Source organism: Guyanagaster necrorhizus (genome assembly GCF_019112545.1).
Source record: "Guyanagaster necrorhizus MCA 3950 unplaced genomic scaffold BT62scaffold_15, whole genome shotgun sequence".
NCBI classification, from domain to species: Eukaryota; Fungi; Basidiomycota; class Agaricomycetes; order Agaricales; family Physalacriaceae; genus Guyanagaster; species Guyanagaster necrorhizus.
In genome coordinates this window covers 524,254-552,228 of record NW_025064894.1, presented here as the reverse complement: position 1 = coordinate 552,228, position 27,975 = coordinate 524,254, and the positions used below count along the sequence as shown (strand labels likewise).

At 45.1% G+C, this 27,975-nt stretch overlaps 9 protein-coding genes and 3 non-coding genes across 12 annotated transcripts; 7 read left to right on the top strand and 5 right to left on the bottom strand.

Annotated features, from left to right (window-relative positions):
• The first annotated feature begins 391 nt into the window (after window positions 1-391).
• BT62DRAFT_t105 lies at window positions 392-465 on the top strand. The gene has a single exon. It is a non-coding gene; the product is annotated as a tRNA-Ile (tRNA).
• Window positions 466-661: 196 nt separating this feature from the next.
• On the top strand, window positions 662-4,049 carry BT62DRAFT_1077021 (uncharacterized protein). Its single transcript, XM_043179267.1, has 8 exons — window positions 662-1,080; window positions 1,129-1,274; window positions 1,321-2,061; window positions 2,113-2,282; window positions 2,330-2,407; window positions 2,460-3,012; window positions 3,062-3,704; window positions 3,757-4,049. Exons 1-8 carry the CDS (start codon window positions 679-681, stop codon window positions 3,979-3,981), a joined length of 2,958 nt encoding a protein of 985 aa, XP_043038837.1. The 5' UTR covers window positions 662-678; the 3' UTR covers window positions 3,982-4,049.
• Window positions 4,050-4,652: 603 nt separating this feature from the next.
• Window positions 4,653-5,252, top strand: BT62DRAFT_920583 (uncharacterized protein; the record flags this gene model as incomplete). Its single annotated transcript, XM_043184231.1, has 3 exons — window positions 4,653-4,860; window positions 4,922-5,165; window positions 5,192-5,252. The coding sequence occupies 3 exons, from the start codon at window positions 4,653-4,655 to the stop codon at window positions 5,250-5,252; spliced, it is 513 nt and encodes a 170-aa protein (XP_043038836.1).
• Window positions 5,253-5,862: 610 nt separating this feature from the next.
• BT62DRAFT_t96 lies at window positions 5,863-5,936 on the bottom strand. The gene has a single exon. It is a non-coding gene; the product is annotated as a tRNA-Ile (tRNA).
• A 140-nt stretch (window positions 5,937-6,076) lies between these two features.
• BT62DRAFT_933181 (uncharacterized protein) lies at window positions 6,077-7,748 on the bottom strand. The gene has a single exon (XM_043186507.1). The coding sequence runs from the start codon at window positions 7,652-7,654 to the stop codon at window positions 6,302-6,304; it is 1,353 nt and encodes a 450-aa protein (XP_043038835.1). The 5' UTR covers window positions 7,655-7,748; the 3' UTR covers window positions 6,077-6,301.
• Window positions 7,749-7,812: 64 nt separating this feature from the next.
• Window positions 7,813-9,094, top strand: BT62DRAFT_933180 (uncharacterized protein). Its single transcript, XM_043186506.1, has 4 exons — window positions 7,813-7,952; window positions 8,005-8,022; window positions 8,081-8,137; window positions 8,207-9,094. Exons 1-4 carry the CDS (start codon window positions 7,834-7,836, stop codon window positions 8,793-8,795), a joined length of 783 nt encoding a protein of 260 aa, XP_043038834.1. The 5' UTR covers window positions 7,813-7,833; the 3' UTR covers window positions 8,796-9,094.
• Window positions 9,095-9,988: 894 nt separating this feature from the next.
• BT62DRAFT_933177 (uncharacterized protein) lies at window positions 9,989-10,608 on the top strand. The gene is made up of 2 exons (XM_043186505.1): window positions 9,989-10,479; window positions 10,526-10,608. Exon 1 carries the CDS (start codon window positions 10,192-10,194, stop codon window positions 10,396-10,398), a length of 207 nt encoding a protein of 68 aa, XP_043038833.1. The 5' UTR covers window positions 9,989-10,191; the 3' UTR covers window positions 10,399-10,479; window positions 10,526-10,608.
• On the bottom strand, window positions 10,491-11,872 carry BT62DRAFT_981245 (FMN-linked oxidoreductase; the record flags this gene model as incomplete). The annotated part of the gene is made up of 5 exons (XM_043189579.1): window positions 10,491-10,932; window positions 10,986-11,110; window positions 11,156-11,397; window positions 11,530-11,605; window positions 11,666-11,872. 5 exons carry the CDS (start codon window positions 11,870-11,872, stop codon window positions 10,491-10,493), a joined length of 1,092 nt encoding a protein of 363 aa, XP_043038832.1.
• A 716-nt stretch (window positions 11,873-12,588) lies between these two features.
• On the top strand, window positions 12,589-12,662 carry BT62DRAFT_t106. The gene has a single exon. It is a non-coding gene; the product is annotated as a tRNA-Ile (tRNA).
• An 833-nt stretch (window positions 12,663-13,495) lies between these two features.
• BT62DRAFT_933172 (uncharacterized protein) lies at window positions 13,496-14,700 on the bottom strand. Its single transcript, XM_043186504.1, is given in 3 exon segments — window positions 13,496-14,073; window positions 14,135-14,280; window positions 14,283-14,700. 2 exon segments carry the CDS (start codon window positions 14,278-14,280, stop codon window positions 13,509-13,511), a joined length of 711 nt encoding a protein of 236 aa, XP_043038831.1. The 5' UTR covers window positions 14,283-14,700; the 3' UTR covers window positions 13,496-13,508.
• Window positions 14,701-15,585: 885 nt separating this feature from the next.
• BT62DRAFT_981244 (NAD(P)-binding protein) lies at window positions 15,586-16,655 on the top strand (the record flags this gene model as incomplete). The annotated part of the gene is made up of 6 exons (XM_043189578.1): window positions 15,586-15,626; window positions 15,680-15,907; window positions 15,977-16,003; window positions 16,055-16,164; window positions 16,215-16,433; window positions 16,486-16,655. 6 exons carry the CDS (start codon window positions 15,586-15,588, stop codon window positions 16,653-16,655), a joined length of 795 nt encoding a protein of 264 aa, XP_043038830.1.
• A 386-nt stretch (window positions 16,656-17,041) lies between these two features.
• On the bottom strand, window positions 17,042-27,227 carry BT62DRAFT_1007042 (uncharacterized protein; the record flags this gene model as incomplete). The annotated part of the gene is made up of 3 exons (XM_043177295.1): window positions 17,042-17,279; window positions 17,362-17,398; window positions 27,161-27,227. 3 exons carry the CDS (start codon window positions 27,225-27,227, stop codon window positions 17,042-17,044), a joined length of 342 nt encoding a protein of 113 aa, XP_043038829.1.
• Window positions 27,228-27,975: the final 748 nt, after the last annotated feature.

The following is a 27,975-nucleotide window of genomic DNA, read 5'->3' as shown; positions in this document are numbered from 1 at the left end:
TTGACCAGACAAGTACTGTATGATTGTATGATCTAATCTGCCTATTTGCAGAAGCTGTATTTTAGTGATGCTAAGTTTTGGGGGCAAACAGGTGTAGAAGGATTACAGCCTTACATTTTCATGCTTCAGAATGTCATCAGAAGTTATGATCCTTTTTGTAAAATGTTCTCTCTGATTTTCATTGGAGAGTATCTTTTTGTATTGGCTAGTTCATCTTATACTACTTGACTATATGGAAATTTATCTTTTACTGGTAACTGGATACTGCAAAAACTGCATTGAGATGTTCATAGTGGCTCTTTAAAGCATGCAGAGAGTGTGGACTGGTTTGTTAAAAAATAACCAACCGGCTTTCCTGTTATAATAGTAGAAATAATAGTCTCAATTGTGTGGCCGACTAGCTCAGTTGGTTAGAGCGTCGTGCTAATAACACGAAGGTCTTGGGTTCGATCCCCACGTTGGCCAATACTGAGGGCAATTTGTCTTTTTATTAGTAGTTCCTTTTGGAATGCAGCGCCTTCTGGTGTTTCCATTACTTTTCCTGAGTTCAGACCCAGGAGTTTAATTTTTGATACGGTAATTCCTGAGACCAGCATGAGATGTCGGATCTCAGACCCGGGTTCACCAGAATCCAATTTATCACATAATCAAATGCTCCTTTCTAGGACACCGTGATGCATGATGACCACGCAGCGCGACCATCTCTTTCCGACGACGTCGATAGGGCGCACTCAAAGCCGTCTGCTGAGCAGGACACCGTCGAATGAATCTCTGACTGCGCACCCTCTTCTTTCGCCCACGGGCGACTCTGCACAGCGATATGTACCGTACACGCCCAGGCAGCGACTACCAACGACGACAGCTACGACGACGAATGTACTACCTTCGGCCTCCTCTTCTAACATACAACATCAGGGTGACGCGACGAGCAAGCTGCAGCTGATGAACCTCAAGGCGGCGGCCCAGAATATCGGCCTGGATACGGGAACAATTGGCTGGGCCATTCTTGAGAAGCTTACCTCGGAGACGGAGAACGCAGAGGAATGGGTAGATGTTTGGAGTGCTGTTACCAATGGCAAAGTACGTGCTACCATACATACACATACTGAGGCTGAGGCTACCAATTAGGCAACACTTTTATTGCCATTGGAACCAGCGACGAATGAAAGGATCACTGCCGACTTTGTGAAGGACCATATCGTCCTTTGCGATGGGTCTTCACGCAAGGAAGCTCCCATCGTTACCTTGTCTGGTCTCCGAGGTGTGCTGAATAAGTACGCACTGATTTCTCTTTCGCGTACTGCTCTAACGAATCTCCAGCACGACACTTACCTTCCAATCTTCCCTTCACCCTTCTTCAAAGCTCTACCAAGGAATCTTGACTCCTTCTACGCGATCCACAACACTTGCGAACCTACCACCCTTACCTCAAGTGACGAGTGCATTTCCTTCTTTCCGCGTACCATCACACACTACATCATTACCTGTTCCACCCCGCGCGAAACCTCCACTCCCTCCTCGTCCATCTCAGCAAGCGTCGCGTTTAACAAATCCTTTCGCATCTCTCTTTGGTCATAAATCGACGCCGTCAACGAGTAGTATTTCTAGTGTTGAAGATACTTTCCCCACTTTCCCCGCCCCTATAATCATTCCTGCATTTACTATTTCGGAACCGGTCATCTTCAACGATATATGTAAACAGACTCTGCTTGCACTCAAGAGTTGCATATCAGAGTCTCTAGCTGGTTCACCACGCTGGCTGATTAATCGTACGAGAGCGTTCACGGACAGTCTTCATCCCTTTTACAGGGTGAGGAAATCGGAGGCTGGCGGGGAGGCCAATCCCGGCGTGAAATACGTGATCCAGCCCATCGACTATGACACGGCCGAGGTGTCAGACATGTTTCAAGACTTCTACTATGGAATAGAGGAGGAACTTAGGTTACGAGCAAGGAAGGAAGATGAGGAGAAGAACGAGCTCCAAGATCCGTCTTCTGAGGATGACGAAACCAAGGTGCTTGATCGCGTCGAGAAGGCGATATGCGAGCTGTTTTACGATAGGTTGCCTTCGTTCCTTCTCTGAGATGGACAAAAGCTGACTACCAGTGATAGGCTCTTATATCCCTCGCAGTCGGACGATCTCGATCACGATGAAGCATTGTCGAGTCGTGTTGCTGCACTGAACATGCTCGACCTTGGTCTCCAGCATCTTGACATTATTATTGACGGAGATGTTGCCAACCAACAAGACCTAGACGGTCTAATTCAGGCTTGCGGAGGCAGTAAGTCCTGCCCGATGCAATGTTGCCATATCCTCACTATTTTTTAGTGCTGACCCAACTAGACTCCGTCAGATCTCCGGCCGATAAAGCTGCGCTTCTTGTTGAGGCTCACAAGATTATCGTTGGTGGGTTCTTTCTTCAGCGGCCGTGTGAAGACCTGACGACTTTCTTTATCAGAGGGTCTTACCAGACTACCGCCCATACGCCTGAGAAACGAGAACGAAACGCTGCCAGCAGAAGTGATGCTGGAGCCAACGCAGAAGGCCAGAAATCTGAGCAAGGACCAGGACCATGGCTCCCTACGCATCGAGTCCCAGGCAAAGGATCCCGCCCCAAACTCACAATCGGTCCCTACCATCGCCGAACCAGAACAGAAAGCCAACGGAGTCATTGTGCATAGTTCGGCAGTAAATGACGAAGGGAACAAACCGGTTTCCCCCTCCTCTTCATCACCTCGACCTTCGACGGCGGCTTCAGATAAACCTAACACATCGCAAGATGAAACGCCAATATCTCTTGACGTTCTCTTCCCTCTTCTCATTTTTTCTGTCGTCAAGTCGAATCCCCCTCATCTCGTGTCGCATGTATTGTATACCCAACGATTCAGAAACAAACACGCGAATGGAGAAGAGAACTATTGTGTTATCAACCTTATGGCCGTTATCGAGTTCCTGGAGAATGTGGATCTGAAGAGCCTGGGCTTGGGTCAGGAGGGTGGACGAGTGTTGAGGTTGGTTTTGTGATTCTGTTTGACATTTGGTTAACCTCTTTTGTGTTAGTGCGGCAGATCTGACCCCAATACCTATCGTGACGTCCGCTCCCCCTCCCTCTTCACGTGCTTCCTCGCAGGAGCGGGGCGCCGCCAAGGATGGATTACGCGGTCGCGTGGAGCAGCAAGTCGACGCGATCGCTGGATCTGCGAACAAGGTCCTCACTGGAGTTGTCGATACCTCATTCGGGATGCTCAAGTCTCTGCTGCCGAACAATACCAACGCACCTGCCATGGATAACGTGCAGGGCTCTACTCCTTGGAATGCAGTGAGGCCTGGATTTGGGCTGTTGAGGAGGGAGAGTGGGTTTTCGATCAAGAGCATGTTGCCTGGGTCGACGCCGAAAATGGGAGGCGAGGAGGAACTGGTTACGGTGTCGAGGCCGGGGTCGGTGCGGAGCAGGAGGAGCAGAGCTGGGTCGGTTAGAAGCGGGGTATTTATGTCGAGTGACGATGAGAGTGAGGAGGAGGAAGAGGAGGAGAGCGAGGATGATGACGAAGACGAAGAAGAAGCGGATTATAGTCCCCCTGGGGATATGAAGAGTATCAAGAGTTTCGAGAGTATGATGAGCTCGAAGAAGAAGCGGAGGAAGACGTCGCGGCCGAGTTTGAGTGACCGGCTGGCTAGTGTCTCTGCTCTTACTGCGAAGAAGGTACACAATTTCAATTTTCCTCCGTTCTAATGCGCTTATCATGATTTTGTAGAGCTCGCCTCCAAGGCCGTCTATTCTGCCGCCTACATCTCATCTGGTTGACAGTCCTGTTGCGGAGTCCGTGGTACAGGGACGGTTATCTCTGGCACCACCCAATAAACGATTCTTAGATTGCGAGGTGGACGATTTGAAGATGTCGGAAGTTGCGGAGCTATTGAAGGAGTATAGACGTATTGTAGAGGATGTTAGGGCGATCGGTGGGTTCAAGCCTGAGTAGATATGTAGATATGATCTTTTGTGCGGACGATATATATATATATATATTTTGCAATGGTATACATATACACATATACAGTAAGACTCGGACCTCAAGGCGTGATGGTCTCGCCGAAAGTATATGACTTAGTCTTCGCCTTGGGTTGAATGTCGGCCGGGAGAGAAAGTTATGAAATAGATGTGCACATTCACCCAGTTAAGCAACCCCTGGTTACCAGACCATCGATTCTGGGAAGATAACGAGTAAAGAAGGGGCATAGATTCGGAACTGTTATTAGGGCCTTCAGGCCTCAAGTCAGGAACAAGAGGAAAGAGATACAACTGAGAACCTTTTTAGTATCTATCAGAGTCATGGTCGGAACCGGAAAACAAAGAGCGCGCGGACTTTTAACCTGTACACAGCATGTGTTCTGGGCGAAATCTATTTTGCTTTCACTGCAATACGTGATGTCTCCAGTCCAAAATCTCAAAGGAAATGCTCTGAATTGGACAAATCATTATCGCACCCAGCAACGACGAAATATAAAGTCACACCCCACGTTTTTGGGGCGGGGAACAGGGCAGTAACCAGGACCCCTGAAAAATGCAGGACGACGCCACTGCTATAAAAGTGCATCAATAAAACCGTCAACCCAAGAACAAAGAGAACCTATTTGCCTTCCCCCCACCCTGATGGATGACTCTGATCAGCCTCTCTCGCCATCGCATTACCGTCTGCAAGGAGCTCCCAGGTACATGATCCCACCACCGATGCTGCCAGAAGACATCATCAATCGGGAACTTCCCCGGACCCGAAACCACTGTTCAGCTGAAGAACTCGCCTTCTTGCAGTTCCAGCACCGTCAGATAAGCTCGTGGCGGCAGGTTATAAACAGTTGTTGTACGTGACCTGTTGGGGAGAAGACCGCGCGAGAGATGTTGACGACGACGACGACGGACAGGTTATTATTGGGGATCGCTGCTTAATAACCCACAAGAATATCGTCTCGCCACTCCGGAGGGGGTGGTGCAGATGATGCAGGCCTATATAAGAACATATAATGTCGTTACTGTGGATGAGCACAGCAAGGTCATCAGAGTGTCTTTGCCTGAGAGGTATTATCCGTCCCGTTGGAAGGGCGAGGAAGGGAAGTTCACGTGGGCCACTATCAAGGATGGTCAGTGGAATTATCGACTGGCGCTGAGGTACGCGCTCTTACGATCACTTCTAGGACTGTACGGAACGAAAAGGTACCTAGATGCGTTAGTGGAGTCGGGGGAAAAGGTAGTTGATCGCTTGTCTTCGCCGGCTGCTCACCGACGTGAAGGTACCCGTCAGTAGGAAAGAAATTGCATACTAGTTCAACGTACTGTCCTATGGCTCGTTTAAGAACATCATCCTGGACTTCAGCCCTACATATGTTGTCACAGTCTGAAGACACCGTCGTAACACCATCGTCTATGCTCAGATCCCCAATAATGTTTACTGAAATTTTGGCCAAGGGCTGAGTCTAAAACCTAGGGCAGAGGTGAAAAGTTGAGGATTCGTCAAAAGACGTAATGAAAGCCGGGAGGGATTTGCCGGAATTTCGGACATCCTCTCGCAGAAGCAGACGGTAAGGTTTAACTGTTGGCTATGCATGGGCAGTATTTTACGTGTTACATTCAGTACTATTATATACATTTTGTATTTACAAATAGAAGGTATAGTATTTTAATCTGCCACGCACCAGTCATGTGATTTGTCACGTGATAAGGAAAGTAAGGGTAAATTACCTCATCAAAATAACCCCCTTGAAGAAGTCGGTAAAAACAGACTATAACTTACCCCCCTTGGGGCTTGCGCAACCCTAGTCAGGACCTGATGAAGTAGAAAACAAAAAAGCTAAATGGATTCCCCAGATGGCCAACGTGGGGATCGAACCCAAGACCTTCGCGTTATTAGCACGACGCTCTAACCAACTGAGCTAGTCGGCCACAGTGTCATTGGGCACTAAATTAGTACCATAAAGGATGACATTTAGTGAAACAAAGAGTACCAAGCCCATCAACACAGCCAGCCAACTTGTTCAATCAACCCATTTATTTGAATTTTGCATCCCTGCAATCTGTAGATTCTTTGCTTCAATAATGGCAGCAGATTTTCTGTAGAAAATAAGACACAGAGAATGTGACTACCAGACAAAAGAGGGAAAAGAACTTGATGAAAACAGAACAAGATGCAGAACACAAAGGCTTGCAAAAGGAAGAAAACATAATAATACATAAATGTACAGGTAGTCAACTAAGAGGTGAACTGGCCAATGTATCAAAAATATCTAGTCAAAACCAGATAGCACCTTCTATTCATAGGGATCTTCTTTTACAAGTATGACACCCCCACATACACCAATATAGAACTGAAATCTCTCCTCATCTACTTGCGTTAATAACTTTGCATCATCAGGCAACATCTGATCATCAAGATCCACACCGTTTAGGGAGCGTAGCTGCACAGCCCGAGTTCGATCAACATACCACCTTGACTGCACCATCATTATGAATGCATAGGTGACAGGCAGGACAGAGCCTGCCGTGATGTGAAGGTCCACAAGATGAGGAAGAAGCATGGGCCTGTCTCCCTCTGAATATGTGAGGGATTCGCTGAATGCATCGAATGCATCCAGTGAGCAACGCCTGGCTTCGAGGCGGAACACCTTGGCTGTGGGTGCATCCTTCATCAGATCGATGAGAGACTGATCGATAGTAACGTTCTTCAAATGCAAGTTTCGCAAAGCGCATTGAGAGCGTATGATGAACTTGTGGATAGCCGGGGTAGGCGACGGAATGGTGCCTGGGGGAGTAATAGCGAATAAGTGTTCCAGTCTAGGAAGTGTAAGATACGGCAGTGCGGAGACAGGTGTGGTCAGGTGGCACAATGATCTGTGTATGATGGGAGCGGGTAGGCTGAGATTGTATGTATTACCTCGGAGAGATAACCGTTGCAAGTTTGGGGCCTTGCGTAAAATATTGATGTCACCTTGGGGGGATCCGCAAGGAAAATCAATATCGGTCAGTTGCAACCAAGGGAGACTGAGGGAGGTTGGAGATTTGAAGCCAACCAAGAGGATATCATGGAGACGGGGAGCTGTAGCAAGTGCGTCCACGATGTCCTCATCAAGCACAATCCTAGAACTAATACCGTAGGAATGGAAAGAGTGGAAAATGTGGAATCGCTCCAGCAAAGGAAGGGCATGTATTTGTGGCTTGCGAAAATGATCAAAAAAGTAATCTGTGGCATAGATTTTAATGGTGCCCCAGTGACGACAATAATCCAAGAGCACATTCCAAAGATGTCCATTAGGATCACTTCTTGCCTCGTACCAGATACGGAGAGGGGAGGATTGGGATAGGACGAGGGACGTTTTTAGCTGATGGATCCGACCTGCTGGATATGAAAAATAGCTAGTCTGTGACCTCTGGATACGAACATGAGTCCATAATTCAGGGTATGATAGTGTGATGTCTCTCCATTGTTGACAGACTTGAGAGAGAATCCAGGGGGTGTCATAGCAGCAATCCTGCTCATTAGCGATGAGGGTCCAAGAAAAGATAGTGGTAGATATCTCTAGCATCACTCGCAAGATGGGTGGGTCATCTCGTGTCGACTTGGATGACACATAAGAGTCGTTGGGAGGGGGAATTTCCGATTCCATGGATCTGAGAATTTGGAGGAAATAAAACGACAATGCCGATGAAAATGGATCGAACCAGAGAGATGTCGAGGCGCCGTGAGTGGTTGACTTCCAGATGCTATGCATCGATCGAATCTGATCAGTCTTGCAGAGCTGCCGAATCGGCATCACAGTTAGGGCCGGCAATCATCCTCTTCGCCATGTCCTTGCTCTCTTTTTCACCACGGTGCTGCAAATTTGGAGTCATCATACCACTGCGGACTCAAACCGGTCTTCCGACACGGTATGTCCAGACTGACAGCTCTCCAACGCTGCCACGGTAAGAACCGTTATATCCCATACTGGCTGTATGCTTACTCTCGAACTGGTAGTAAACGCAAAGAACCACGGTAGGTATTCGTTCAAAAAGAGATGTGGTCCAAACAATAATCATATGGCTTTTTTCAGTCCAATTCCTCGGAAAGTAGTTCTAGGAGAGGCATGGACGCGACGGCTCGTCTTATTGTGCGTTTTTTTTGTTTGGCCTCCTCATCATCCTTCTCCTCTCATCTCTCATTCACGAATACTCCCCAGCCACGGTGACCTCCCCCAGAACCAAGAAACAATATCCGTCTTCAACACTCTGACCACCTACAACCCCTTCTTCCTCCTCCCCGGAAGCAAGTACGTCGACCCATTCTTATCCAAGGACCCCAACTTCATCAAGCCGGACAACTTTGTCCTCGAGACCGTCGCATTCCCCTCACGCGAGGATATCCAAACCGTATGCGACTACACCGGGAGTCCTTTCCCGAGCCTGGCGCAGAAACCCACCGCGTTTGCGACGCACTCTATCGATGCGTTCCTCGAGCAGTTCCTTCGCGAGCCGGAGAGAACGAAGATGCCGTTTATGGTTGATCATCTACAGAAGAACGTAATTTTTTCGGCAACGAAGATTATAAAGTGGGTGCACCAAGAGATCCTGGTGGCGGGGAAGAGGGAACTCGTTTCGTTGGAGAGGCTGCGTGCAGCGTTCCGTATTGCATCACGTGTGACTGCCGGGGACAGGCTGCAGCGCGAAATCAAGTTTAGGGAGGAGATGTGGGAAAAGGTGTATCTGCCATACGAGCAGTTGCGGAAGGCACGGCTTAAGATGACTTTGGAAAAAAGAAAACAAAAGTAGGGACATGGACAAGTAATTTAAATAGATTAGGTCTTTATCTGGCGTCTCTGCAGCATTGCCCTATATAATCCAATATTCTTCTCCTTCTCCCTTTCCCGTCGCTTCTCCTTTTTCCCCAATCGCTCCCCGATTTCCATGTAATACACCGTCCCAGGACCATACACCTCGCGATACAGCTTTCTCCTCAGTGCCATCTCCTTCGTTGCAACCGGAGTCATATGCGACGCCAGCCTGTGCATTTCATGCCTCTCCCTCCTGTCCGCATCCTGCTTCCATTCCTTAATCTTCCTCAGTATCCTTCTCACACCCGAAACGACGCTTTCCTCCCGCACGATCATGACAGGATGCCTCACAGCGCCAGGGTTCTGCTCGGCATACCGTACAAACTCGTCCACGCTATGCGTCGGCGCGGCTCCATGGCGCTGCGCGTTCCAGATATCGGTCCACGGGCGTCCGCTAATCTGTGCTATCAGCTCGACGTCGTCGCGAGTCGGCGAGGCTCTTTCAACCGGGGGCACGAAGACCTTGGGGGACAGCCAATTGGGAAGATCTCCCCTCTCTAACTGTACGCTATCTCGTACGCGGGAGGAAGGGTGAAGCATGAAGGGATTGTAGGTCGTGAGCGATGACAGGAGAGCAACGATCGGGTCAAAGATGGGATCATTTCCGCGGCTGATGGATCGTGTGAGAGATAAGGAGCGAAAGACGGGGATGGAGGGACCAACATGAGAGTTATGTTCCATGTTCGCTCTTTCTTTAGTTTTGAATCCCAGCGAGCAAGGTACCTGCCATGTAACTCAGCAGCAGTATTTCTGGTAATTTCGAACCGCGTACATACTTTATCCTGGAACAATTTTGTGAGCAAGAGAAAGGATCGGTGAGAGTATAGACGTACTTTTCAGCCTCTTTGTCTCTGGGTCTTGGACGCTGGGCAGGTGTAGAGCTGCGGGCTGGTTGTGATTTAGATGTGAGCGGTCGTCTTGAAGAGCCAAAGAACCGAGGCGAATTGGGGCATCTTGGCCGTGATGCTGAGAGGACAAGGGAAAACATGGAAAACTGGAAAATGAAATTTCAGTCTTCGCGTAATGTAACGTGATCTACTTCCTGTGCCGGGATAAGAAATAAATAAATAAATAAATCGAAAGGCATGGTGAGCAGTCCGCACATATGGTGCTGACTAAGCGAGCGAGAGAGATGTCTCAAACTCTCTCGCTCACAATCGGCATCGCCACCGCCAAAATTCGCTACGGCGAAGTCTGCGACTTGTGTTCAGTTACTCTCAATTCTTACTTGCTTTATCTCTTCTCTTTCACTGATGCCCCGCTCCGATGCTGCTGCAACTGAAACCTTGGACCCTGCCAACGCGGGTACACGACTGACGAGAAGCCTTGAAACGATGGCTGCCGAAGCCAAAGCGAAGTCTTCATACGGACCTAGGACTATGGCTCCCGTGGCTCCCTCAGCTTTGCCTGCTGCATCCACCACTTCCATGGGTACCGCGCTTGCAACGATGTTCTCAGACGATAAGACCGAAAAGAATGTCGAGGCTTACAATCCTAATGACGCCACCTTTCACATCGGACCTTCATGCAAAGAAATTTAGTGTTCGTGAATCTCGATGCATCCAAAGCCCCTCCGGAGGACAATATTATGCATGACCATTCGAACTATTTTTAAATTCAGGGTATGGATATATCATCTAAGTAAGGACATCTGAAACGTCGCCGCAGGATAGTCAGCATACCCCTTCCTCTCATCTGCCTCTACACCTCCATGCCCAAACAGCGACGCAAAATCAATATTCCGTTCCAGCGCCACGCCCGTCTCCACCCTTCTCGCGAAATCCGGGTTCGCCACCCACGAAATACCAAAGAACACTCCATCGACCTTGCCATCCTCAACATACCGTGCGGCCTCCTCGCCCGTAAAGCCCGAGTTCACAAACACCCTTGTAGCAGGGTTCTTCACCAAGGGCGCATACGTACTGAGGATATCATGCTTCGTTCCGCGTCGGGCACCGTCAATAACAGGATCCAGCCGCTCTGCGTATCGCACGAGCGCAACATAGGCAATCCCGAGCTTGTCAAGTTCCGAGATGAGGTAGCTGAACGTGTCCACGGTTTCTTGGAGCGGCATTCTGACCAATCTATCAGTAAAACATGTATAGCCAATACCTCTAGGAGGACATACCCAACATCGTTATCCCCTCCCGCCGGGTTCAACTTGATCCCCACCCTGTCTGCTCCCCAGGTCTCTACCGCGGCCTTGACGACCTCCAAAGCGAACCGAGCTCTATTCTGGATGCTGCCGCCCCACTGATCCGTCCGGTGGTTCGCCGTGCTATCGAGGAACTAGTGGACGAGGTACCCGTTCGCCCCATGGATCTCCACGCCATCGAAGCCCGCCTCTTTCGCGTTCACCGCGGCTTGTTTCCACTGCGCGAGGAGAGTCCGGGGGTCGTCGATGGTGGTGGGGGTGACATAGCCTGGCGAGCCAGAGAGGAAGTGGAATTTGCCTCCTCGGGCGGAGATTGCTGAGGGTGCATAGACGGGCTGTCCTGAGGCGATTTGCTCGGGCGCGTCGGGGTGGCTTGCGCGTCCGACTAGAGGGTGTGTCAGTATGTGTTGTCTTTTCCTATCATAAGAGGGTACTGACTATGCGATAGCTAGAAAGAAGATCGCGTGTAGCTAACGAGAACGGAGGGAGATAAGATGTACCTGAGCAAAGATGACACTTCCCTCTTCGTGTACAGCGTCGGTGACCTTCTTCCACCCCTTGACCTGCTCTTGAGCCCAGAGACCAGGAGCGTTCTGTCATTCCGTGCTAAACATCGATGTATCAGCACCGAAGAAAAAAGACGAAAGAAAGACATACCCTTGTTGAACGATGAGAACGCCTTCGGTGTTAATCAGCCCAGCGCCTCCCGCGATGCGTTGTCGGTAGTACTCGGCGTTGAGATCATTGAGAACGTTCGTGGGCACGGAGCGGTTGCGCGTCAAGGCGGACATGAATATCCTGTTCTTCAGCGTGATGGGGTCGACTTTGAGAGGCTGGAAAAGAGCTTGGAGGTTCGGCATTGGTATTGGTTATGAGACGGATGAAGATCTCGGCGCCATAGCACGCTTTTTATAACGTCGCGACAAACGTGAAGACGTACCAGGTATTACGCGTTATTCCTGAAGATATACCATGACTAAGGGTAATGACATCCTTGGTGAGGACATCCGTACTTCATCGTCTATTTAGGGATAAATCATGAAAAGTTGGATGATATGTCAACAACTGTGTATCCATGAACTCGAGCGGGGCGGTGCCGCGCTGACGAGTCAGAGTGGAAAATCGGAGACTGGCATGTGGAAGTCAGATTCGTTCGTCGGCCATAATTTCACGCACAGTCGTGACAGGGATTGGCAAAGGATCACCTCTCCTCAGGCTCCCGCTTTCTCTTCCAGTATATTGCCATGTGCAGGGGCAGCACACTCGGAAGTGATGATCCCATATCTGAAATCTGTCTCTGGTTTTGACTGAATATTTCGCCATGTTGGTTGCCACTCCATCTACTTCATGGTTTATTCAGTGATGCTGAATACCATCCATTCCTAGCATGCCTGGCAAGATTCAAATAAAAATAGATTTACTATCTGTTTTACCTTTGTGAACAAATTTTCTTACTGTGTATATCTGATTCACTCTTTCCTGATGAAATACTTAGCATGTTTTGTTTGCAATTTTCATCAATAGAAATCAGTTATGTAGCTCCTCTAAATAGAGACAGAGATACCAACAATTAATTGGCCGACTAGCTCAGTTGGTTAGAGCGTCGTGCTAATAACGCGAAGGTCTTGGGTTCGATCCCCACGTTGGCCAATTGTCATTCAATTGAACTAGCTTTTGGAACGCGAAGTTAATTTGTTCCCCAGCAGCATTGTCGCAGTCGGGTTGCGCACGAAACCTTGAGAGGTTTAAGTTGTTGTTTTTTCACTGATGCCTTCCTGAGAGGGGCTCCTATGATATGGTTATTTTAAATTTTCTGTTGCCCATGCAGAATAACATGACAGGTGCACAGAATTGCAGATTCTTTTATTGAGTCTTGACACTTGTGCATTACATCTGTAGTGAACTCTTAGAGCCAGAGGTACCTTACTGTGTTTCTCGACTCTTCCAATAGTGTAAATATAGCACTTGAAAGATGGCCAGAATCCTGACATTCGTTTTACAAGTTTCTTGTATCACTGATTCGACACTTTCCCTACCGGTAATGCAGCACGACAAAGCCTGATGTACCGTCCAAGTCAAATAATTATCTCCGGACGTCTGCACTTCAGCCTCACTCTAGATATCATCCTTATATTTGTATGCACATTGAAAGACTTGGGGAGTAGGTGCCAGACCTGATGACGGCACTGCTAATAGGAATACATCTGGCGCGAACCTCGAACTGGACTTACCAAGACGTAAATGTTTCAAACTGTCTATGCCAATGGCAGCGTGTTATGGTGAGTGTCGAGAGATGTAGAATGACGACGAAGTCTTTGAAGTGTTACTGTTGTAAGGTTGAGTCAACTGAATGTTCGCGGGGAGAATACTTGCACAGTAGATGGATATCTGATCCGATCTAGTATTATCAGGGTCGAGTCTAATGCTATTCATGAGTACAGGAACAATAGCGGATCTTTGATGACCAACTAGGAAGACCGGGTCGCTACCGATACCCTAGCGCAATTGATCATACGGATGTCCATAAGTCTGGATGAACAGCGACTTTCGAAGTTTGATTTCATTTTTGACCAGATCAAACCAGTTTTTCGTCTGGACAGCGTTCGACGCATCACAAGTCCGAAGCTTGTTCTTCACCTTTGCAAAAATCTGGTCCACCAACAACCTGAGCATATACCTCTCCTTCGACTTCTTCTCCCGGAACATGATCTTTGGGTAGTTGCGGGACTCTGCAGCCTTGAGGACTCTCTTTGACGTCCAGTCGATTATAATGGGGAGGCGCATACATTCGGGATTGCTCTCTAGGCTCTCCATGAGCCCTTGAAGGTTGTGGGTTTGGGCTTTGCTTTGCCGTATGAACTTCATGTCGCCATCAAAGTCGATGATAGATTGAACCTCCTCGAGATTTGGGATGGCTTTACCCTCGACTTGTAGCGTGACTGGCTCGGTGTTGTGAGAGTTGCCAAGGTTCCGGCTCTCCGGGTGTAGATAGAAGGGAAGGAGTTTTTCGACTCCACGGAGCTTTTTGAGCACTTGTACACATTCAGGGACGTTTCCGTGGCTTGGAGGAAAACTTTTGAGTGTAGGTCCTGAAACGCGAACAGTATGGGTTGGCTACGTACAAGAAAGTCACCCGATAAATCCGGCTTTTTGGAATAGATTTCGCCAGGAGAGTTGGTGTGAACGCATTCCCCTCTAGGGAGGGTTCCTTGTTTCTATGGATTTCGATTATCGTTCGTTTCTTTCCGCGACTGGTGTCACCATACATACATTTGTGGATCCCGCGTCGATGTCTTTGTGGATCCCTCCGTTTGGTGTTGTGCTTTTTTTGCATATGTTCGAAGAGTACATAGACGCATTCTGGAAGTGACACATCTGGTGGCAGAAAACATGTCGAATTCGACGGCAAGGATGTCGAAGCGTTGAGGTGGTTGAGGATGGAGAAAAGCTTGACGGTCCGCCAAAGCCGGCGTGGCTGCTGACTAAGCACATGAAGTCTCCGAGTCGGCAACGAGGACTAAGCACCCTTGCTCTGATATCGATGTCTACTCTCATCCCCAAGAATTCCTCTTTGGATTGGTCAATAGCCTCGGCGTTGGTGGCGTCAATGCGGAGTGATATGAGAATGATATCTTTTTTCAGACTGAAGACAACGTGAGCCGGTACAGCACTTTCGCCACTTCTGCGATACGAGGCTGCTGCTGGTCTTCCAGGTCCCATAGAGCCTGTTGGTGAGATGTGACCCAGAGGTGACTTTGACGACATTACCATTCTACGGTGGCAATGGGGATGGGATAGGAGCTCGGCGTCCTGGTTTGTTCTATGTGGCATATTCGGTATCACTTTCAAAGGCGGAGGACTCGTTCGGGAGAGTCCTCCGTATCCAAGCCCTCTAGTTTTTCCAACTTCGCTCAGTCCGCTTTCTCTGTGAGAGGGAACTCACCGAAACGGAACGGATATCGATAGCGACCAGGACCAGACTGCACTATCACAACCACAGTGAGCAGAGTGACATTCTCTCCGTTGTTGCCACCAACATTAAGAAAAGGAACAGCTACAGCCGGAATCGAAACTTGAAAAGTTGACGGTACTGGCTCCTTTAGGTCGAAGATATAGAGAGACAAGACACCGACTCCAGAGATACTCCATATCGTAGCTGTCATGGTTGTCGAAGGATGCAGCAGCGAGTATGTTGTCATTTTTGTCTTGGGCGTTAGTAAAGAGATCATGGTTGCGTTCTACGCTGTCGTTGTGGTCATTTGAAAAGAGGACAGTACCAGCCCTTGAGCAGCCACTACCGCCTTTCGCAGTTGTCAGCCGCAAACCAAGACTTATCTCTAGTCATTATCTAATGTCGCTTCTATCGATGAGAAGGAACCCTTTCTTCGCTGCAGTCGACCCTTGGAATCACATCGATGCCAGGGTTTTACCATGAGCCTTCGCCTCGGCAAGGGTCCTTTCACCAATCATATCGCAGCCGATTTCCACGTCACTGATGCGTACACTTGGTGAGAGCAGCAAGTACAAAACTTAAAGAGTCCAGTCTCGTCGACTCAACATTCGCACAAACATAATGTCTACGTCTCAACTTGTCTGGGTCATCACTGGAACTTCGTACGCCGTTTATGATTACCTATTCATCACGTTGACTTTTGGGTTTTAGGAAGAGACCTGGCTCTTGCTGCACTCGAGCGGGGAGAGAAGGTCATCGCTATCGTCCGGGCGCGATCTTTGCACCTCCTAGCGGATCTCAAGGAGAAGGGTGCAGAGACACTCGAACTCGATGTCACCACTCCCCTTGATGATCTCAAGAAGGTTGCAGACAAGGCGGTAGGAATATATGGCCGAATAGACGTGTTGGTGAACAATGCTGGGTATCTACTCGTTGGCGCGCTGTAGGAGAGCACGTATGGATTTGTATTTCCTCTCCCTTCTGTCTTCGTTAACAAGCATGATTATCCTAGACCTGAGGAAACCTTCAATCAGTTCAAGTGAGCGCCACTATGATCGCATCGCTCCCACCTTGTTGACCGTCCTCGCAGCACAAATGTGCTTGGCGCGCTAAACGTGACGCGGGCATTCCTCCCTCACATGCGCGCCCGACGAACAGGTACCTTCGTCTGGACAGGATCCATCGCCGGTTGGCTGCAAGGTCTTACCTTCGTATACCCCTTTCTGCGCCCACCCATGGCCAACCCAGAGATGCGCCCAATGCTGGCCTCTACACTGCCACCAAATGGGCCCTGCGCGGAATATCAGAGACGCTCCATACTGAAGTCTCCCCTTTAGGCCTTCGAAGTACTTGTATCGACTTTGGGTGCTTCCGTACCTCTTTCCTGGGGCCAGACCATCGAAAACCGTACGTAGCCAAGATCGACGACTATAGAGAGATGACGGAGCAGGTGGAGAGTGCTCTGCAGGGTAAGTGTGTCGTTCACCGTATTTTGTGTATTACTGATGGAGACTATGGTAGTTGTTAATGGGAAGCAGCTCGGGGATCCGAAGAAGAGCGCGCAGATACTGTTGGACGTGGTTCGTGGGGAGGGTGTGGCGCAAGGGAAAGAGTTCCCCAAGTTGCTGTTGATGGGGTCGGATCGTTTCGAGGGCGTGCAGGATCGAATTCAAGGATATCTGAAGCTCTAGGCAAAGTGGGAAGGTCTTTCGAGGAGTACAGATTTTTGACTGCGTGGATTCATAGTCGATTCAGGTTACTAGGGAAAAGCAAGTACATTTCGTTGTTGGGTTTATGCAACTTTCTTCTGACCTAGAAGAAAGTAGGCGGTGATACCAGCGAAGGAATTGCAGGTAGCTGCTTTTGATGTATATACGCATCGTCGCCGCACTCGTTGAAGGGACAGCACCGGCCCTTGAGCAGCTCCTACCACTGTTGGCAATTATGACACTGTCTTCACCACAACGCTATCATAATTCTGGTCAAAAAACTGCTGAAAATGGCCAGGTCAAGATCAAGTCCGCTAAGACAAATTGTCGATGTGAGAACCGTAAGTGATATTTGCCTCATCATTCATCTAGACATCCGAATCGTCGCCGTCCGAGTCGTCCTCTTCGATAGTTGCCGCCTGATTTCCATACAGGATGCCTGACGGAACGACGCCAACGCCTGGCAGACCGTGGGCCCAATCAAAGAATGTCGGACCAAGACTCCAGAACTGCTTCATTTTCCTCAGAAGAGCAACAGACACCGGTCTCTTGTGTGGAGGCTCGAGAATATTACAATATTTGTACTGCTCGTCTGCATCGATAACCCTGTATACTGAAGGCGAACAGCCAGAGATAATGATGGTATATCGAGCGTCTTCTATAATTATTCTTCGTGAGCCTGACTTACTCTTCCAGCGGAGATAGATACAAATCAAGCCGCATGTCTGTCAACGACGGTGCAGTCGTAAAGTCCCCAAAATAGACGTGCACGGATCCTATCTTTCGTATCTATTATATAGGAATTCGGTAGGGTCGGTTTATGCCTTCCTCGAGCATCAAGGATATCCAATGTGGTGGAACAGCTACTTGGAAGAGCCAGAATTTGATAAGGAAAGGGACCAGTTGCGAAGCTGATACTTTTGACTACGCAAGTGGGAAAATGAGTCTCCGTTTCGTTCGTCGCTCTACAATCGGTGATGAGGTAGGGAGTAAGAATCAGAAACACCACCTGTACAGCCTCTGAAGATGAATTTGGTAATCGATCCTTACTGGCTAAGCATCATGGTGCGCCCAAATCAAACTCGTCACCGACTTGTATCGCCATTAAAATCAAACTGCACGACCCGTTGAGCCTAGGATGAAGAGACTTGATGCTGAACATTGAACCTTCGAGGTTGTCACGCTGAACGCAATGTATTGCACAACAGATACAGATGGAAGAATATACGTACTGGATCCCATCCTCTGTATTATCACTTCCCCCGCGGCAGCAAATCACAGAATATGAATGAAAGGTTCATAAAATTTAGAGCATTTTACGAAGTGTTCCTCTGCATGCGACAGGCCAAGCATATTGGTTCGAATTCAATAAGAAAAATTACAGCTCTTTTTGTAACCCATCTGATGTCTTGTTTCAATGGCACGGTCCATGGCAGTGAAGTGAAAAATAAAGCTTGGCATGTCTCAAGTAGCGTGAGAACATAGACATTCATTTCGACACTCTCTGACTCGCCAACTCGCTCGATCAGACGAATCTGACTGAGACTACGATGTCCTTCTATTTCAAGATTAACACATGGTAGACACTAGAACTCATTTTTATTTAAGTCTGGATCTCCCTCACACCTCCAAAGTGTCTTCATCAAAATTTCCCCAAGGTGCATCAGAAATGGTAAGCAATTTTCCTTTAGTCCTTCTCTCCTTTAATAGATAAAATCATGCAGGATACCTACCCTAAATATGAGTTTTTCACTGTAAGCTCTTACACTCCTTCTATTAATGCTATTGAGCTCTTGCAATCTGGAGCCTCATCACATGACATCTGTGACACTCCTCTGCTGGATGATATCACCAATCTTGAAGAGGAGCTACAGAAAATCAGGTCTCTGTTCATATGAATAACAGATCAATGAGACAGGATTCTTGAGGACCATGGCTGCTGCAATGCCCTCCTGGTGCCAATCCATTGTTTGCCTTGAGACTTGTTCAAATATTCCACCTTGCATCTTCTGATGTTTCTGATCCTCATCATGCTCTGTGGATCCTCAATCAGGTGTGTTCTATATGGAAGTGCATTTCTTATTCTTGTTTCTCCTTATGGACAAGAATCTGCATTTCTAAAGATTATAACAGCTATTCTGCAGTGTTCCTTGAACAATATGCTCCTATCTCTAGAGATCTACTTATTCATGTCTCTATTAAATACTCTCATGGTGAAACAATGAATGCTCTCAGTGGCTTACTCCTCCATTCAGAATGTTGGTCAAGCTGCTAAGCCCAGCATCCAAGTCATCTCCAGCCAATCAATTGATGAATCTTCATATCAGTGTCAATGATTGCATTCTACCATGGGTCAATGCCACAGTGTTCCACAATCTCTTCTCTTTATTGCCTATCTAAGATGCTGATTTTCAATATATTTTATATCAGTATGTACTAATAAACTTGACTGAGCTATGCAAGTTCCATATATATTCATATGATCCTGTCAAACTCTACAACATACTACAGCATGCACAATGTCTAACTGAATTTTCTATAACACCAGCTTGACCTCCTCATGATTTTGCTGCACTGATTGCATATCCTCATATATCTCACACCTCTCTCCAATGGCTTTCATTTGTTGTTTCATTTGATGGTCTTATAGAAAATCTGCCCAAAGTCAACAAATCTCAATCACTTTTGACTACATCACTCTCTCTGCTCTTCAGCAATTCAATATTCTACTGGAAAGAAAATACACAGAGAGTGATCCAGTAACTGTTGAAGCTATTGAGTACTCCCATCTGATTAATCTCTTTCTGTGGTCAGAGTGCAATTTGACTGTTATCATCTTGTCCATACCTGTTTCTGTTGAACTGTTCCTTGTTCCCATCCTCATGCAATTCCCTATTCTTCAAAAGCTTGACCTCATTATTGATACAGCAATGGCAAGAGATGTGTTTAAAGCTTTGGAATTTGAGATGGGAAATACCCTATATTTAAGAGAGCTGTGCATTAGAGAGGCTTCAATAATCCTGTGAAATAGTAGTCTTCTAAAAGAGGTGGATGGATTTCATATGATGGTCCTTTCCAGATTAGACAGAAATAGTTGCCTGAAAACACTAAGACTATCATTGACCATGTTGGCTTGGACCAGTCTTGAATCCAGCCCAGTCTCTGAAAATTCACCACTCCATGACTTGTTCAGGATCAAGGATCAAGGAATAGACATTGAATTCTTGTTGGATCAGGAGCATTGTCTTGTCAATGGGGATGCTCAGGTTCAAACCTTTGGTTCATACTAAATCAGCATTGTTTTTTCTATTTACACATCTGTACTCCTAGTAATATATGCCTGTACATCATTTCTAGTGCTGTTAAATAATATATACAGAGAACTAAGCACAACATTACTGATATAATCAAATAGTAGCAGTTTTCTATGATTATCATAAACTGTAGACTTTCTATAATCTTAATTTCCTACCATCTTCAATGCAGATCTATGGGAGAAAACATAGCTTTAGCATATGTCTTATTCAGCATCAAAAAAAAAGTAGGACAAGGTCATGAAAAAGACACAGAATTTCCAACCTATCAAAAGAAAAGAACAGTATGAACAACTATATGCTCTCTCAGACTTGCAAATTATAGGAAGAACAGTGCACTAATATTTTTATATTTTAGAGTTAATTATTTTAAGCTGTAATATTGAATTCTTCATATAGTGCTCTGTTTATTGAGATTAGCTTTGTGTAATTCATATAAGGATCCACCACAATATGTAGCTCACACTGTTCTTTACATATTAAGTATTCATATTCAGCAATGCATTGTGCTACTTATTGGTAGATGTCTGGAACCTTAGAGTGTCAGAGTGAGGATTGAGTGAAGTAATAGGAAATTGGCAGTGAGAGGAAACATATTGAAGTCTCATCAGAATTGGCTCCAAAGGATACTCAGATATTATACACATAGGCTGGAGCAGAGAACATCATCCACATGTAAGCTCTTACTATCTCCTCTTGCAGATGATGAGACTCCTGATATAGTTTATAATTGACTATGATCCTGATATCCATCAGAGCCATCTTGAACACATCTGGTGCTCCCTTCAGTCTTGTCAGAGTTGTAGGCTCACTCTAATAGATCTCAAACTTAGAAATTTCAGTGCATTCTTTATGAGTCAACTTGGTTCTTGTTACAATTTTCTTTTTATCTTTTTATCTTTTTATCTTTTATCTTATCTTATCTTATCAGGGCACCTATCTGATCTTAGGCACTTGTTAATCATGGGCTGATTACCATGACTATATCAGATGATTCATGTCATTGTACTACAGCCTATATTTGATGTCTTGTCCACAGATAGAACCTGTTGTTTCATGTATGACAACCATGCTCTATAGTACCATGTTGTAGAAGAACACAATAAGTAAGACTATATTTATCACTCTCAGAAATATATATAAGTAGTATAGCTCTTACTGTAGTAGACCAACTTTGAGCTAAAGTTTATTCATACCACTCCTTCTCTCAAGCCTAACTTGCAATAGCCTTGATACACACACTCCAAGCACACAAGTGGACTCTAGCATAACTATACAAATTTAATATAGCATTAGTTTATTATGTGTTTAGATCACATGTTGAGTGGATCTAATAATTAGCTTGAAGCTTCAACCTTCTCTTTTCTTATGCAACTATCTTGCAAAGGAAACCAAATGCAAACAAGCTCCAACCCTACTACCAACTTCTTCAAGCTCTTAAGCACTATTATTAGCATCTTGCTCAGGCTGTTTATCTTAATCCACCTCTGCTATAGAAACCAGTCTATTGGTATCTAGATTATCTGCTACTATACCTATTTATGCAACCTTGCTTATATCTGCTCTTGACAGGATGACTCTCTCATTCTCCCCTCCATGAAATCCCAGCAGATTCTCTTGGAAATCCTAAAATCCTCACAAGACCTATACTTGAAGACATTTCTAGAGATGACCTTCAAGAAACTACTTTGGAAATATTGAACAAGTCAGAAACCCTCAGAAACTACCAGCCATGATATGACAAATATTATAACATCAGAACTCTCACAGAGGATCTCTCTTCAGACTTCTGTGTTATCCTAACTCTCAGCTCTGCCACTGCCTCTCCTGAGCCTGAACTTAGAGACTGGACTTGAGACTCTGTTAACACCAACCAATGGGCTACCACCACTGCTGTCTATTCTAACTATAGAACCTCCACTGGAATCTCTGAATCCTCATGCTCTGACTCCTCTAATACCCTCCCCTCAGAATTGCTCCTCTCAGACCTTCTGAGCCTATCAGACTCTGTCAAGCCCATTCTATCAATGTCAATGCAATCCTTAGTGATAGAAACTTTGCTCTACTCTGAAGCATGAAGTTCTTTCACATTCTCAGAAGGCATTACTGTGACATGAAGGAAGCAGCAAATACCAAAGAAGCAGCAAGACTCTCCATCTGATGACCAGGATCTCCCACTTGACCAGAAAGATTCCTCAGTGACAGCAAGAGCTCTAACAGCAGCTTCTTCTCCATTCATATTGTCCAGAACCCTCAAGAAAGAGATAGGCAGGATGTAGAATGAGAAGAAAATCCAGAAAGATATTTGGTGAATGTTTGAAGAAGAATTCAGGAAAATATATCATGAGTGAATATGTATGATCTCTACAAATATCATCTGGAGGGTGACTCTATTAGGAAAAAGATATTTAATAGCAGAAACTAAAGAAAAGATTGATATTTTGCAGTATTATATGACTGAACAAGCAATTTACACATTTAACAACTGGTACCCCACTAAGGCAAAAGCCAACTTACTACCATATAAATCCCAATTTGAGGTCTGACTGATGCTGAATATGTCACCTATACCACTGAAGTGAGCTTTATACACAGCACTCTTGGTCTGGTCAGTGGCATAAACTATATTCTCAAACTGCCCAACTTTGTTGCCCACTCCATGCCAACAGTATCTATGGCTGAATGCATAAGAAAGCTGTCTCTTCACTGGACAGAACAATCTTTCTGATGCCACAGCAGGACCTAGCAGGAAGAAGAACCTCATTCTCACTGATAGAGGCAAGGAAGACTAGGATGATCCTAAGGCCAGTAACTTTGAGATCATCAATAGGAGAATCAGAAGAAAAAGAAGAAAGAGAGCAGGCAGCCCTGTCACTGATGACCACTCTCTGCATTCTCTGTCAAAACCACTGGTCTTCTGACAATACCCTCTCTTCAATAAATACTCTAACCTGATGGCTGCTCTTGCTACTGATGTCCCTCTAATCCAATGCAAACCAGAACTCATAAGAAAACCACAACCCTTCAAGGAGGTCTCCAATGACATTGACAGATTCTTAGTGGACTGAAAAATATACTTTGAAGTCCATACAGTCTATCTGACTGCTGACACATATTAAGTCATCTTCACTGCCTCCTATTTTGAAGACAAAGCAAAAGAATGATGGACAATGACTCTCACCAACTTATACTCTACCACTAGGGGGTACCAGTGACTGTCATCCTGAAAGGACTTCAAAGAGGTCATCTAAGAAAAGTTCACAGATCCAGTCATCCAAAACATATACAAGGCCAAGATATATAAACTATAAATAGATAATAAAACAGCTAATGAATACTTTTAAGAGTTGAAATAGCTTGTCTGACTGGCCAATCTTCACTATGACACCAACAAAACAGACCACATAGTGGAAGCACTGAAGGTTGAGATTCCACTGTTGTATACTAAGACTATCTCCAACATTAGCATCAACATGCTCAAAGAGTATGATGTCTGAAAGAAGTGCATCATGATAATAAACTAAAAGTGATAATGACAAAAAGTAATCAGTGCCATGCATTAGACTCATGATAAGAAGGAACATCAAGAGTCAATAGGCAAGAGTATGCCTGAGCAGTCAAAGGGAGGAACATTCAGCACCACTAGTGAGAGGAAGACCTTGACCAAGATTATATATATAGAGCAAGGAGAGCCCATGGATATTGACCAGCTGAAAAAAGAAGGGAAATGCTTCAGCTACAGAGAGAAGGATCATCTGTCAAAAAATAGCCTGAAGAAGAAATAAATTCATGAAGAGATGCAAGCACAGATTGTAGAGTTATAGAAGGAGGCTGACATCACAGAGGAAAATGGTAAAAATATGAAGATAGAGAAAGTAAAAGACAAGACCAATAAGTGAGTGATTTAATTTGATCAGCCAATAGACTCAACAGTGTGTCATCAGTAGCTGCTGATCAGACTCATAGTACTTCTGTAGTTATGCCTAAATTACAAAAGCATTTGAATATACCCACTCCCACTACTATATCAAGATCACTGAAAGAATTGACAAAGAAAAAAACTCAATTGCCTATAGGCCAAACAGAGAGAGAGACCCTTTCCAATGTGTTGAGTGAATGGCTCAAACTGTTTGACATAAAATAGACATAGTGTGCCATCAAAAATACCAGAACTAAAGAAGAAGCCAAGACTATACTCAAGAACTGGATATATAAGGCTTATGCTGAAGAAGTAGTAGACAAGATAATAGAGGAAGTGTGAAAGGCCAAGAGAAATCAAGCACTGGAGTGGTTGGACAAGTTACAAAAACTATAGAGATACATCCAACAACAAAAATCCACTGGAAGAGACCTTGTGACTAAGGCTCAGATTGAAACCCTGACAGCACAATCCACTCACATAGTCACTACTCTGATTGATAGTGGCTGTACTGGAAGTTTGATCAACTGTGTCTTCATCATTAGGCACAACCTTTCTATCAGGGTGACTGCCACCCCTATTCTAATATACAACATGGATGAGACCTGAAACAGGCAGGCTCAATTACTGAGTTTATAGAGTTATAGTTGACAATAGGAGGCTATACAGAATGAATTAATTTGGCCATCATCAACCTCAGAAGTAAAGAGATCTTCCTTGGATATGACTGGCTGATCCAACACAATCCTCTAATCAACTAAAAGATCAGGTGCATCACCTTTGCCAGATATCAATGCTGAAAAACCCCCTTCATCTTGCCAGACAAAAATCTGGAGGATCTGTGAGATGAGGAGATGAAAGAGGGAGAAATGATCCTTGTGATAGACATGGAACCAGCAATCCATATACAAGCTATGCATCATGCCAATGACTTGACAGCAAAGGCCCATGCCAGGAAGGAGGCTAAAATATTTGAAAAAATAGTGCTGGCATGAGCAAGAGACTTCTGTGATCTTTTTAACAAAGAAAATTTGAGTGAACTCCTCAAGCTAAAGCTATGAGATCATGCCAATGAACTGGTTTTAAATGCAAATGCCAACCTCAACTGTAAAGTCTACCCTCTCAGCCACCTGGAGCAACAGAAGCTCAATAAGTTTCTGGATGAGAACTTAACCAGTGGGCAGATATGACTCTCCAAGTCTCTCATGGCATTCTTCTTCTTCTTTGTCAAAAAGAAGGATAGAAAGCTATGCCTAGTCTAGGACTATTAAAAACTCAATGAGATGACAATCAAGAACTGATATCCTCTACCACTCATCTCTGAGCTGATGGATAAGCTGCATAGTGCAAAGTATTATCTAAAGTTGAACATATAATGAGGGTATAACAATATCTGCATTAAAGAGGGGGATGAGTGGAAAATGGCATTATAAACCAATCAAAGACTATTTGAACCAATGGTGATATTCTTTGGACTCACTAACTCCTCCACAACATTCCAATGGATGATGAATAACATCTTCAAAGATCTCATCACCACTAGAAAGATCACCATATATCTTGACAATATTCTGATCATGTCTGGTGATTGAAAGGAATACTGCCATCTAGTTAAGCAAGTCCTCATGCTAATGAGAAAACACAAGCTATTCCTTAAAGCAGTGACATGTCCACTGCATGTCCAGATATGTAATTTTAGGATTTATAATAATACATTGACTGTATCAGTCTACTATGCACACAATAAAGAAGATGACTAAAGTGCAGTGAAATGAGACTTGTATAACAGCTGGCTTGAGTGATGATGAGTGAAGAGCATGATCAGACAATAGGATGATACCAGGAGGGGTCATACTGTGCATGGGGTCCCAGCACTTGACACTAAATATGCTAATACAAGTATAGAAAGTCCCACTAAAAATAAAGAGTACACAATCAAAATATGATCAGAGCTTTGCATATGACTTTGTGTCACACTGATCAATGACACATAGGTATTGATTGGCCAAAGAACATGTTTTAGAACAGAGCATTGGTGACAATGAGATAAACCTGAATAGCAGAATCATTGACCAGAAACAATCCCAGAAGTCTGAAATAACTCTTGTGCATGGATTAATTGCTCCAGAGAGATAATAAAGCAAAGAGACTAGTGGCCAAGCCACTAACAGAGCTAACCAGTGTCAGATTGCATAGAAACAGAAGGCAATCCCAGCCTGGAGCAGAATATGCATGTCAGACTGCAATATGTGCACAAATGATATATGAGGGACTCTGGAATGGAGTTCTGAGCATTGAAACTACTATATTTGGTGTATCTTAGTATAGTAGTAGCCTATTTAAATATTACATTATAAGAGTACTAGACATGTTTCCAACCTTCCACAGTTGCAGTGTATTAGGCATAAAGATCTTGTGCTCCAGCTCTGGGTTTGTGTTTGTAACTTTGGACAAGAGAATAAACCCATTATTGATATCATTAAGAGAGAACTGAGAATTGTATAAGGCACAGAAGCTTGCAAGAGACTCTAGTCTGATTTAATAAAAGGTTTTAGATTGTGCTCTAGCCTGAGAATAAGAGAGCAGTGTCTGAAGGGCACTATCTTGAGTTTTTAAAGTGTTTGTGATGTGAGACACTACAGGTGGCAGAGGTTCAAATCCTTTGGCTTGATTAGTGTTCACTTTTGGTTATTTCTGCAGATCAGCAGAGGTTCAAACCCTTTGGATCTGTCAGATAGGGTTTTATTGTGTTTTGTATCTCTGGATTGCATAGGTTTGAATCCTGTAAGTCTATGATCAGTTTGGAAGCTTGTATACAGAGGTTTGAACTTTTTAGCACTTGTGGACATTTTTATGAAATGTTTCTGCTTAGAGTGTGAAGCTTTGAGTTGTGTAGTGTGTTTAGAGATTTGGAATTAATCTGTGCTTGGGACCTTTGAGAGTTTTGTGGGATTGTTTCAATATATTGTATTGAGCTACAGTACCCTTTGTCTTAAGGCCCAGCAACATTCATTATCATCTCTTATTTTTTTATAAACAAAAAGCTTTGAGACTTAGAAAGACCTAGGACTGTTACACTCATGCTACTGCTATTCACACACAGTGGATTTATTGAAGGAGACAATTATACTTGCTATAACTACTCTTATCACATTATAATCCTCCAACAAACTAAGAAGTAATGTGTATGTGTTGGTGTGGGTGTGATCAGTGAAAAGCACTCTGCTGTATCAGTTTTTACCTCAAGCACATACAAAACCTCTTCAACATGAGTGGTGGGATCATCAGGAACTCCATCTCTATGATCAACTCATTAGACATTGATGGTACCCATCATATCCTGATTTCAAGCATGCAGTGACTAGCTGATTCAAAGAGGATGCAGAAATGAAACTAAAATAAATCAAGTGGAGGACACTGAGACAGGCTAACTACAAGGATGCCAAAGTGTTCTTCCAGAATTTTGAGGAACTGGTATATCAGGCAGGAAAACTGAAAGATAGATTGGCTATGCTAGAGCAGGTGGAGAATGTGGTCTGCCTCAACATCAAGAATATGATTGCATCAGAGAATAATGACATTTCAACTATATATAATGAATGGAAGCACTGAGTCCTACAGATGGACTATAACTACCATATCAATACTGCAGAAGAGAATAGCCATACTGCAAGGGTAGGAGGTACTAAGACAAGTGTGGCTGGATCATCCCAGAAGAGATCTACACCAACAGGAGATGACAAGAAGATCTCAACTGGTGTAACATATAGAGGCACAGGACAGCTAATAGATATAGATGTCCTTCACAAAGAAAGAAGATATTTCAATTATGGAGAGAAGAGACACCTGCTTTGTGCCTGCCTGAAATTCCACCATCCACATACTCTGCCTATCACCCAAGACACTTCAAAAGCAAGTGTCTCAATAGTGTCTCAAAGAATTCTGGAGATAAATTTTTCTGATGAAGAATGATTGGAACTTGGTAAGATGTATCAAGAAGAGCAAGCTACCAAAAGGGCACAGAATGAATTGAACTAAGCAAAGATGGTTAAACCTTAAGAGGGTTTTG